The 12,753-nt window shown below is 38.8% G+C and overlaps 2 protein-coding genes across 4 annotated transcripts; one reads left to right on the top strand and one right to left on the bottom strand.

The window, feature by feature from the left end:
- The first annotated feature begins 460 nt into the window (after positions 1–460).
- Positions 461–3,476, top strand: LOC125217589 (pentatricopeptide repeat-containing protein At3g63370, chloroplastic). Its single transcript, XM_048119110.1, has one exon. The coding sequence runs from the start codon at positions 461–463 to the stop codon at positions 3,254–3,256; it is 2,796 nt and encodes a 931-aa protein (XP_047975067.1). The 3' UTR covers positions 3,257–3,476.
- Positions 3,477–3,746: 270 nt separating this feature from the next.
- Positions 3,747–11,699, bottom strand: LOC125201075 (protein transport protein Sec24-like At3g07100). 3 transcript variants are annotated; one of them, XM_048098977.1, is made up of 14 exons: positions 11,548–11,699; positions 9,193–10,446; positions 8,967–9,102; positions 8,618–8,808; positions 7,706–7,813; positions 7,423–7,626; positions 6,996–7,227; positions 6,687–6,836; positions 6,377–6,533; positions 5,962–6,089; positions 5,480–5,802; positions 5,228–5,401; positions 4,331–4,571; positions 3,747–4,199 (listed from the first exon to the last, which is right to left on the bottom strand). In XM_048098977.1, the coding sequence occupies exons 2-13, from the start codon at positions 10,408–10,410 to the stop codon at positions 4,338–4,340; spliced, it is 3,255 nt and encodes a 1,084-aa protein (XP_047954934.1). In that variant the 5' UTR covers positions 10,411–10,446; positions 11,548–11,699; the 3' UTR covers positions 3,747–4,199; positions 4,331–4,337. The 3 variants fall into 3 exon arrangements, with proteins under 3 accessions (XP_047954934.1, XP_047954935.1, XP_047954933.1); XM_048098978.1 differs by having other exon boundaries at positions 5,228–5,802; positions 9,193–9,818; positions 9,927–10,446; XM_048098976.1 differs by having other exon boundaries at positions 5,228–5,802.
- Positions 11,700–12,753: the final 1,054 nt, after the last annotated feature.

The following is a 12,753-nucleotide window of genomic DNA, read 5'->3' as shown; positions in this document are numbered from 1 at the left end:
TCTTGCAATCCTTCATTTGGTAGCGGATAAATAATTGGAAATAAAGTGTATCATCGGGGAGTATATATGGATTTGAAACTAATTAACTAAAATAAAATATTTGAAACCCCTATAAATAACGGGTATTATCGGGTTTAATGGGTATACCCGAGCGGGTAGCGGGTATACCCATACCCGCAAAAATTTAAAACAAACTACCCGATCCCGCCCCGTTTCCCATTGTCGTCGGGTAGCGGGTACCCATTACCCGGCGGGTAGCGGGTCGGGTTGAGGGTTTCCCAATACCCGCTACCCGTTTCGACACCCCTTATATCGATATCAGAAAAACCACAAAAATTATTATATTATGACAGATTGACGGTTTTTCCCTTTTATTGATAATTTTGTTACTCCCTTCGTTCCGGAATAAGAGTTACTAATTTTAATTATATTATTGTTCCGTGCATAATAGAAGAGAATAATGGCGACAGTAATCCCACACATGCAGTTGAGCTCCGCTTCAATCTCACCACCGCCACCATCTCCGTCACCTCCCTCTCTAACCACATTCCCACTTCTCAAACTCCCGCAGAGACCCACCAATCTGCGCCACCGCCTTGTCTCATTCACCCATAAATTAATTTCTAGCGCCTCAAACAATTCTTTGGATGAAACTTATGCTTCCCTTCTTGATCACTGCGTCGCCCAAAAATGGCTATCGCATGGAAAACAGATTCACGCCCTCATAATAAAGCGTCACAATGTGGACGATTTCGTCTTCTTGGCCACTAAGCTTGTGTTATTCTACGGAAAATGTGGGTCCTTGTCGGATGCCGAAGAACTGTTCGATCAAATGCCTCAAAGAAGCATTTTTGCTTACAATGCACTGCTTGGTGCTTACGTTTCATGCGGGGAGGCTAGGAGAGCTATTCAATTGTATGCCGATATGCGGTTTTTAGATGTTCCTGTAGATGCACATACTTGTAGTTCTGTGTTGAAGGCCTGCGCTGGAGAGAGAGATGCGTATTGCGGGAGAGAGATTCATGGCTACATGATAAAGTTAGGGTTTTTTTCTAGTGATATTGCTGTGAATTCACTTGTTAGTGTCTATGCTAGGTGTGATGATGTAGGGGCTGTGAAGCTGTTGTTTGACCGGAGGAGTGGGAAAGGTGATGTTGTATTGTGGAATTTAATGATTTCTACTCATGGTTTGATGCTTTTTGGAGAAATGCTGAGTGCTGCTGTCACGCCCACCACATACACTTTTGTTGCTGCTCTTCGGGCCTGCAAAGAGCTCTCGTCTGGGGTTCAGATTCACGCTCTTATCTTCAAGTACGGTCTTTGTTGGGATAGATACGTTGCGAATGCTTTACTAGTTATGTATTCTGAATGCAGTAGAGTAGATGAAGCTGAACGAGTTTTCATTGACACTGATGATGGGGATAGTGTTTCTTTGAACTCCATGTTAGCTGCCTATGTGCAAAATGGCCTTTATGATGAATCACTTGATTTGTTCCGTGAAATAACAATGGACGGACGAATACCTGACAGGGTTGCAGTTATCACTGCCCTGTCAGCCTGTGGAAGATCACAGAAACTGTTGAACGGAATGGAAGTTCATACCTTTGCTCTGAAAAATGGATTTGACTTGGATCTACGAGTTGGAAATACGATCATAGACATGTACGCAAAGTGTTGGAAGACAAGATTTATGGACTCTGCTTTCCGTAGGATTCCCCAAAAAGATTTTATTTCCTGGACAACGATCATCTCTGGCTATGTTCAGAACAATGACCACATGAAGGCCTTGGATTTGTTTAGGGAAGTGCTGAACGAAGGTATTTGTCCAGATACATTGATGATTGAAAGTGTTCTCATTGCTTGCCGTGAGTTAAAAAGTATTTCAGCAGTGAAAGAAATCCATGGTTATGTAGTGAGGAGAGAATTATCCGACATTGTAGTGCAGAACACTATTGTGGATGCATATGGAGATTGTGGAGAAGTGGATCACGCAAGAAATACCTTCGAACTGATTGAAATGAAAAATGTCGTTTCTTGGACAAGCATGGTTGATTGTTACGTTCGAAATGGACTTGCAAGGGAGGCACTTGAAATTTCTCATCAAATGGTAAGACAAGGTGTTGAGATAGACTCCATTGCAGTTCTGAGTATTCTCTCAGCTGCTGCCAATGTATCAGCATCGAGAAAAGGTAAGGAAATTCATGGGTTTTTGGTTAGGAGATGCTTGCATTTTGAGGGGTCCATTGCGAGCTCACTTGTAGATATGTATGGGAGCTGTGGTGCTGTAGATGATGCACGTAAGGTATTCGATTGTGCAGAAAGTATAGATTTAGTGTTGTGGACGAGTCTGATTAATGGATATGGAATGCATGGTCAGGGGAAAATGGCCATTGAATTGTTTAGAAGAATGGAGGCTGAGAATGTGAGTCCTGATCATATCGCATTTCTGGCAATTCTATATGCTTGCAGTCATTCTGCGTTAGTTGATGAGGGCCAGAGATTTTTCAATACTATGCGTTGTCAATATGGCTTGGAACCATGGCCTGAACACTATACTTGTTTGGTTGATCTCCTTGGACGAGCAAACCGTTTACAAGAGGCTCATGAACTAGTCAAAGCCATGGAAATGGAGCCGACAGCTGCTGTCTGGTGCGCCCTTCTTGGCGCTTGCAGAATTCATTCTAACATGGAAGTAGGAGAAATAGCTGCTAGAAAGCTTCTTGAAATGGAACCAAAGAATCCGGGAAACTATGTGCTTATTTCCAACATGTTTGCAGCAGCAGAGAGATGGGAAGATGTTGAACAAGTGAGAACGAAAATGAAACTTAAGGGACTTAAAAAAGACCCCGGTTGTAGCTGGATGGAGATTGGAGATAGGCTGCATACGTTCATCACGAGGGACAGATCTCATCCTCAGTGTGATGAGATCTATGAAAAACTTGCTGAGATCACTGAGAGTTTAGAGAGAGGTGCAGGTTATAAAGCAGAGACTAGTTATGTATTGCATGATGTGGAGGAGGTAGAGAAAGTGAGGATGCTTCATGGCCACAGCGAACGGCTTGCTCTAGCATACGGCCTGCTTACGACTCCCCACAGAACACCTCTCAGGATCACAAAGAACTTGAGAGTGTGTGGCGATTGTCATACTTTCACAAAGCTCGTCTCCAAGCATTTCCGGAGAGAGATAGTTGTGAGAGATGCCAACAGATTCCATCACTTTAAAGACGGTTCTTGCTCCTGCAAAGATTTTTGGTGAACCTTCAACGTTTTGGCAATGCCAACGATTACAATGTTTCTGTTCATGCTCTCGAATCCCACGTAACGTGGCATGGATCGCGACATCGATTGTGAATAGGAGGATTTATTTCGAGGAACGTAGTCTAATTAATTGCAGAAAAAGTAATTTCTAACTTTTTAGTACACAGATAAAAGTGTTGTTTCATTTGTTTTGCTAATACAAACTATACCATCTTCCATATTTATTTTTACATGTTAATCAAGTGCCATCAACATTGTATAGAAACTCTTATTCTAATCTTTTAGCAGTTATTGCTCTTGTTGCCACTCTTGAGTCTTGACTTCCCTGCAAAAGTATTGAGCTTCAAAAAATAAAGAAAACAGGTTTGTTTATATTATTGTGATAATGGATAATATTAGAATCATGTCATCATTTACATGAACCCTTCCATATATATGAAAATTGGAAAAGTATTCATTAACCAGTAAAATGAAAATCGTCTCAGCTCTAAACAGAAGGCAAAAGATCAACATTACACTCATATTCCACATACAACAAAAATGCTTAAAAGAATATTGTTAATATATCTAAATACACATCCCAAAATCTGGCTGTCTATTACAAAAATAAATTGGCATGAGATTACACTGAATAAGTGAAAATTCATAAACCCAAAAAGCACTGTCTAGCTAAACAGAGATGATGAAAATAATAATGGATTATCTCTTGCATTCTCCAAAACTAGCAGCTACTCCAGAATCCATTTCCAACACAAAGCCAGCATATATTTCATCTCAAAATCCAGTGATCCACAATTTGGAGACATACATGGACATCTATATCTTCTTCTTTCCTTTATTTGCCTTCAAAGGCATTCGCTTCACAACCTTGTCCGTCTGGAGTTTGAGGGGCGAGCTACTCTTTGCTTCGCAGTTCTCACATGACCGTAATAACAAATTTCCTGTCAGTATCAATCGAGACAGTCAAGAAATCAAGGGGGAGAGAGAGAGAGAGAGAGTATACCATAGCCATCCCATCCCAAACCAAGAAGAAGATAATGGAAATTTCGGAATTACATTATAAGATCATTACCCAATTATTATGCATTTTGTTGAACTTGCCGATAAAGTAGCGACATCCAGTCAGCATAACCGTTGGCACCACCAGTCTGGTCCTCGACAAGACTTGTAAGTAGGAAGAAACCTTCTCTAGGTTGATCACCCTGCCTCACAAGATGGCATAGCTGAAAATATGACGGATCGCTCTTCCTATATTGATTAAGAATCTCCATGATCTTTCTAGACACGTAGTTGTCTCTTTGGGAAAGGCTAACCTGGATCCACAACCAAAGAGGAAAGTATCTTACAACAGGATACAAAGGCAAAAGGAGAGAGCTACATCCAGAAAGAAAATACTGAAATATGATTTCACATAAAAATTTGTATTCAATGTCAGTTACAGAAAATTGCAATATTTAAATCGAAGACAATTGCGAGACAGTTGAGTATGAGTGATGGTCAAACAATGGGCTAGAAACACTTCAGGTTATTACAAAACCTACTACTCAAAATTCTGTGCAATTTTACATGTTATGCAATTTTGGTACAAACAACATACCAGCAAATATAGTCCATTTGTGTAAACCAGAACTTCAAAATAAACAATTTAATACATCACTAATAATTTAATGGCCATGTTTTGCTTTTTTAAGAAATTATGTTATTATTTTTCATTTGTAAATTAATTTTACCTTGATTTACAATTCAGTTACTCTTTCAATTGCATTTAGTTTAGGCAAATCATAGTTTATAAAAAGAAGAAACCGAATGAAAAACATATGCAAGTTACAAACGGAGTTACTAAACTATAACTATACAGTTCGATAGGGTACACATAGGAAAAGTAAACAGACAATGCTTGTGTGAGCAGGTAAAGTACTGGCAATTCGGAATTTATGAGAATTTATATAATATGGTCAAGGAAGTTCACCTTTGAGAAGTCTGTGGCAAAATCTTCCCCAACCAAATTCTTAGTTATGTCAGGTGAAAGTGCTTTTCCAAACCATACAACGAACCGGAAACCATCATCAAAGATATAGAGACCTCTGGTGTCTAAGCTCTCTACAGTTAGTGGAAGCCTCTTTTTGGTGTCAAATTCTTCAGTCTGAGAAGACATAGGCAATAGGTAAGATACATACCAAATCATACTCCAACAAAGGAAACAAGAACGCAATAAACTTACTTTTACAAGATACTCATCCACGCGAACCAGGTTAGGATACAGAAGTTTCAGCAAACTTTTAACTGGTAAAGCCATCATGGTGTAAGCCGCAGCACTTCGCTCATCAAGCTGCACATCAGAATACCCACCACGGAGGGGTAGTGACTTGCACAATGCTAGTCCATACAATGGTAAGAATTTTAGTGACTCGGGGTAGATCATCCTTCCAGACAAGCGATGTTGAACAGCATAAAGATTTCGATATTCCCTTAAAGCTTTGACAATACGAAGTTGAATAGCATTCCGGGCTTCTTCTAACTTGGATGACAAAGTCTTTTCAATTGCTGCAGATGAATTCACGTTAAATTCAAACCAATGTTTGTATATGGGCATTAAAAAGAACAAAAAAATACAATTATATCTTCTCAATTATATTTCCTTCTGATTGTGGGGAGGGGTTTGAGGAATGTACAAGAAGATGACTCAAAAACAACCATCCTTACCTAGCCTGGAGAGCAAAGAAATAATTGCTCCAGTGTCAGCCAGGCGGTACATCTCTCCCAGATCTGCAACAACTGGAGCAGCTGCAGTGTGTACCCTAATACGCCTCTCTCCAGAAGATGATGTATATCTTAGCAAAGGTTAAGGCTTTTAGTTCGCTAACATCTCCAGTTGAAGGTTATGAGGATGGCCCTAAAGATTCCTTATGCATATATAGCTACTTAATTAATACTAACATGAATGTGGAGTAGACAGCAGAAGCAACTTCACAAGAAGAAAAGAAGGGATAATAGAACGCCAATAGTTCTCCAAAAAGAAGACGAAATTTCCTCGCATGTTATTGAAATACAGAAACTGTAAGTTACAAGAACTTGCAAGATATCAAATACTACTGAAAAAATGGTTAGATAAGGATACAGTAATGCAACTTGAAAGTAGACCGTCGGGGTAGTCAGCAGTGTCTCTTCAAGAGACAATTGTGCTGCATAAGCTTTATCACAGTCAACGGCAGGAAGTGCGAGTAAGTCTGTGGATCTTAGCATAAAATTCCCATGATAAGATGTGAAACGTACTCCTACAGACAGAGAAGAACAAAATGAAACACAAGCTTGCAGGCTTATCCAACAATACAAAAAATAGCTGCATTGTGACAGAGAGAGAGAGAGATTGACAGACTTTCTAGCAACTAGTTTTCATCAAGTTATCAAAGTGCTGCTTAAGAACCTACCTTTTCCACATCTTATCCGCATGACTGCTTCCCATGCAGTTTCTCTGGTAAGATCTCTGCTTAGCTCATGTTTCAACTTATCTTTATGGATGCTAGCCTGGAAATTTGGATAATAATACACCTGACCGCCAGTATACTTTGCCAGTGTTCCTAGGAAACATCAAATATGGCAGAGTTAAAATGAAATGTAACCATCATGTAGCAAGTCAATGCATCGGACTAGTTAGTTGGTTATATCAAGGCCTAGCAGCAAGTAAAAGAACTATTAAAGGTTCTAACTAAAATAAAAGGTTGGAGTGTAAAACATACCCAAAGATGCAATATCCGTGTACTTATCACTGAATGCATAAACATTTACAGCTATCTGGTACTTAGTGAAATCAGCAGCCATCTGTTTATAAAATGAATCTTCAGGTAATCGTATAGTATGCTCTTTATCTGTCCCATAAATTCGTATATCATCCCCGCGCAGCTTAAGACGGCCAGCACCAAGTGATGGTAGTGTATTCTGGAAAATTAACAATTTACCGCCAAGTTGGCTCTGACAATTGAAATAGAAATTTTGTTAGTCTAGCTAGAGGAGAACAGCTTCCATAGGTACAACCCTTGAACATTAAACAGAAGATTAGTAACATGAATGCCAAATGGGAGAGGCATTAGCTATAGATTTATTTCAAAATCTAGTTCTTCGTTACTGATCATGGTTTAAATGGTGCAAGCTACAGAGGAGACCCACCATAACCAAGAATGCGGCTTTCAGAGCCGGACCAAATGCGGATTCAACATTCATGTTATCCTGGAACATAGAGGGCAAACTATCAAGGAATGCCTCCACCACACTCCTAGATTCTGACAAGTTGACTAGAAGATCATCTGGTAATGGAACAAATACATCATCCAAATCTGAGATAACCATCATCTGCGGCTGCGGCAATGATGACTGATGCAAGAGAAATCCACCACCGTTATGTTAAGCAGGATAAAACTATAAAATAAAATTTTTATGCACATTAATTTACCTTCATGTTATAGAAATGTATGGTGCTGTCATAAGTTATAAAGCCAATCTGTGTTCGTGTAGAACCAGGTAAGTTGTCCAGACAAGACCTAATAGTCTGTGCCATAACCTGAAATACATTATTAGCATTTATTCAGTTAATAAAAGAGCTGACAAATAATTGGGATATAGTAGTAACTGTTTTATTGTTCCTGGAAGAAAGTAAATATTTCTTCAACCAATTTGACTGACAGAAAACATAATAAGCAAGATGTCTCAGAACTTACATAATATTGAAATAGCATAAGTATTAAAAACAGAATAAGTTTCGAAAAGCCAAATAAATTATTTCATATCACCCACTAAATTTTTTAGCTTAAAACATCCATCAAAGAACCACCCTATTAACTAAACAATAGCTAATAAAACCCCTGCAAATTAATTATCAAGAAAAAGGCAATTCACGTCCACCGAGAGTGTTCGGGCATTAGAACTGGAACAGCAGATTCTGAAAATAATTTGCACATTTAGAGTAGTTGAATCTCAAGCGGGAAATTAAGTTGAGAACAATAACATATTCTAAGATAAATATCAGAAAGTACTTAGAAAAACAAATAAAGTCAGAATGACAAACTCTGGGCCACTAGCATTAACAAAAATTACAATTAGATCCAATTCTACTTTCACTCCTACCAAATGCTTCGATTAATTATAGAAGACAAATATGGCATAGTAACTGTACCGAACCTATAACCTCTTTGTAAAATCAAAAGATTAGTATCTGGAATTCCAATACAGAGTAATGACTAATGATAGATTAGCTCTTATATAAAAGTAACGTATCTTACATCTGCGTAGACCTGTTAACTATACACCAAGGATTATGCAATTGCAAATGACATTTTAGTTAATTAATCAACACAATAAAAGTTACCTCAAGCATTCCACTTTTAACAGCAGATATTGACACATCGATGAGGAAAAAATACAGTGGCGGCATTGGAGGGCGGACCATGTACTCAGCTGGAGCAATAAACTCAACACTACCCTTTATAAGTTCAGGCCTTTGATCCAAATCAACTCTTCTGCCACTAGCATCCACTTGGGCAAAATAATCACTTGGAACTGCACATAAGAAGCTACTGGTAAGTGATAAACAGTGCTGCACCTTTTGGAATTATAAAATTTAAGGAACACAAATGAAATTCCCCTGAGATTTCTTCTAAGTTTTCCAAAAACTTTTAAGACCTAGTATAAAGTCTGGGAATGATTTACAATTTTACCATCATTTAGCAATGAGCATATATTGCATCTCCACTTTCTTCCATTGTCTGTGAACGCAACATATGGGTTCACATAAGTACGACACCTTCTACATCTAATGATTCCTGTGGCAAAATTAACTATTGGAACTTCCTCCTGAAAGTAAATTAAGTTGCAATTAAGACAAATAGATTGTAAATGACATATTTATACATATGTGGAATCAAGTTCTTAATTAAGACTAACCCCAGGAGGAGTTTCTGCCAGAGGGCAAACAACAGCCCCCATAGGCAAATGCCACCGTGATGCCAATGATTGAGAATTCGGTATGCCACTTGTTGTTAGTCGCAAGAATCTAGATTTACAATTCATCTCATACATGTCAGCAAAACACTTAGGTTCCACATCACCGTCTAATGGCCTTGGTAAGGCTGTGTTATCAAGTCCTGCATCAAACGATCCTGGTATGGATCCAAGAGAGAGCGAACTAAAATCTTCAGCCAAACCCTGTTGAGCAGCAACTGGAGGTGCTATGCCATGTTGCTGGAACTGGTTCCCTGGATAGATGCCAGATGGAGTCGAAACGGGTGGAATGGGAGCATAACCTCTTTGTTGAGCTAGAAGAGAAGTTGGAGGCGCTCGTGGAGCATAGCCCCCTTGTTGTAAAGGAAAGGAGGCAGACTGCAAACGTGGACCATAACCTCCTTGTTGCAATTGAAAGGAGGCAGGCTGCATAGGTGGATCTTGGGAGACAGAATTTAGTTGCATGTTGGCATAACCTGGATAGATACCCCTGCCAGCAGCATAAGATGTCCCAGTTGGTGGCGAAGTAGGCTGGGAACTAGGCCTGGGAGCTGAGAAGAAGTGTTGATCTGCAGGAGGAGGGATATTTGGGTTAGGTTGTCCAGTTTTTAAGCTTTGAGGCGGAGAACCCATGGATGCCAAAGGTGGTTGGGGCTGTGAAAATATAGAAGCAGGACCTGGAGGAGGTCTGGTTGGTGGAGCAAAAGCAGGCCGTCCTGTATGAGAGATCTGAGGAGGTGGTACTTGACCAGCTGAGGGCATTGGGGGGTTTGGGAAACTCTGAAATCCTGAAGTAGGTGGACCACCAGAAGATGGTGGAGGAGGTGGGCGAACACCTTCACTAGATCTACTTGATGGAGGGAGTCTAAAGGCAGGGGCCTCCGTTCCAACCAGAGGTCCCCCAGAAAAGGGAGGTGCTGGGAAGTTTGACGCTGAGGGAGGCCCAGGCCTAAAGACGGGTGCTTCTGATCCAACAACAGGACCAGATGATAAGAAAGGTGTTGAAGATTGCTGAGAAGCAAACGGTGTTGAAGATTGCTGAGAAGCAAACGGTGTTGAAGATTGCGGAGAAGCAAACGGTGTTGAAGATTGCGGAGAAGCAAACGGTGTTGCTGCTGGTCTTAATGGATAGTTTCGAGGATTGGGATTTTCGGTCCCCATAAGCTTTAGCTTGACCACTAAGGAAATGGATGATTTCTGCAAGTCAGGAAGCACAAGTAACAAATTGCATAAGAAACAGAAGATAATTTATATACACGGCGAGAGAAGCTGGGCAAAAAATATCAGTTTTTATATAATTCCCTTGAAAATAAAGTAATATTAAGACCTATAAAGTTGGATAAGAAACAAAATGATTTATCACTTTAAGAGTATTAGATAAATGCGATGACGGGTCCTAGAGGAGCAAAAGGTCGTACACATCATGATAATCCATTCTCTAACAATGTCAAAAGGTTTTCAATTCTTTGTGTTGAGACCCAAAAACCAACCTTAAGACCTAAGGCTATCCCAAACCTACTTAAAGGAGTATATGTAGTATATCACAGCCAGTAATACAATGCATTGAAGAATTCTCCGGAAAGAGGTCTTTGTTTCTCAGTAATAATACTTAGACTATCTGTCTTTACCCAGCCTCACCAAGTCCATAAATAGAGCTAAATACGGATGACCTTCTAGCCTCCGGAAAGCCCGTTTTGGAAGTTAGAAGGTGAGGGATGAACGTGCTATCAATTCCACAAAGTTACAGGCAAAGACGCAGAGTAAAGGTGCAGTTACATTCAAGCCAAGTGTATAATTATGATGCAACACCATTCAAGCCAAAGGACCCCGTGAGCTAAAGGTACCGCATTAACAAGAACAATGTGCATCTCTATTGCCCTAGGATAACTTCTAACTAGTAACCTATCAACTAAAACACAACTTTACACGACCCAGTTCTGTCATAGCTCTAAGCCAATCCAAATTCTCCAAACCCAGCCTAATAAGCTTAACCAAATTAGTTCACAGATAGACGGCAGATGATAACTGAAATTTGAAAATCCAAAATTCAGTGTTGACTGCGCGAACTCACGCATGACATATGCACTCAATTTCAGTTAGGAAAAATGGACATAGCCAATCAAGATCGGGAACACTACCTATCCAAAGGTACAATCACAGTGATTCAGCATAACATTAATCTGGCGAGTGAACACCAAAAAAAAATAAAAATCGAAACTTGAATTAAAAGAAAGAAAGATTCGCCACTCCAACAATCCACCAACACGTTTAATCAATGAATTCTGTAATTCCGAATACCTGATAGGAGATCTAGCAGCGGTTAGCGCAATAGCAGAATCGAGAGCCGGCGATCAAAGAAAATGGAAAAACACAACGAAGTGAGACTATAATTACTTTCGCTCTTTTAACTGAAGACAAGACAGTGAAAATAATACTTCCAGCCACATTTCTCAGCTATTACAATATTCCAAATTTTACATCACATTCCATTTTTCATTTTCCAATCAACCCTCAGTCGTATAAAAATATGGGAAATTGATATAAAATTGGTAAAAAAAAGAGAGATAATTAGAATGATAGTTAAAGTAGTGTTTGTGGATATTGAAATCTACATTATTAGTAGTGTTTAGTGGTAGTATGCGTTGTAAATAAGTTGATAAAGGTAATAAATTGGGATAATTTTTCGAAAATATAATGCACATATTTTTATAGGACGGAAGAAAATGAAAATTGCACATATTTTTATGGAACGGAGGTAGTATTACTTTTGTTATTATTTTATTATTGAACCAAACATAAGATTTTGATAATTAGAAATTAGATTACTTTCCTAGGCTACAATCCATGCCATGGTATACAAACGGAGCCTAAATGTATACTAACGAGTGTGATGTTTATGGATAATGCTCACATAAGATACGTAGAATATCATTTCTCTATATATACTTATACTTTATATACCAAAAATCATAATAATATTCTAAATTGATCTTTATTCCTATAACTATGATGAGTCTTAATAATTGTGTTTGAAAACTCTATATGGGTCCTTACGACAAGTGCAAATTATCATGAATTTTCCTTACTTTTTGTAGTATTATTCTCTCTGTCCCGTATTAATTGACATCAATTTCCTTTTTCGTCCGTTCTCTATTAATTGTTACTCTTACTTTTTATTACTTTTGGTAATAGACCTCACATTCTACTAACTCATTTTCCTCACAGTTTATTATAGTAGAAAGAATATATAAAAGTAGGATCCACATTCCACTAACTTTTCTAACTCACTTTCCACTACATTTTTTAAAACCTATGTCAAGTCAAACTGTATGGGAGACGAAGGGAGTATTGAGCATTCAGTGTGTTTGTTACAAATTTTGTTAGCCCTATAGATGATGGAACTGGCAGCGGAAGCGGGCGCATAAATAACAATCACATAAAAATCAGATCTATTTAGCAGATTATTTAGACAAAACCTATTCGCGTAATTATCACATGTATCAT

This window comes from Salvia hispanica, chromosome 1 (genome assembly GCF_023119035.1).
Source record: "Salvia hispanica cultivar TCC Black 2014 chromosome 1, UniMelb_Shisp_WGS_1.0, whole genome shotgun sequence".
NCBI lineage: Eukaryota > Viridiplantae > Streptophyta > Magnoliopsida > Lamiales > Lamiaceae > Salvia > Salvia hispanica.
The sequence above is the reverse complement of the archived record's forward strand: the minus strand, read 5'-3'. Positions and strand labels throughout refer to the sequence as shown.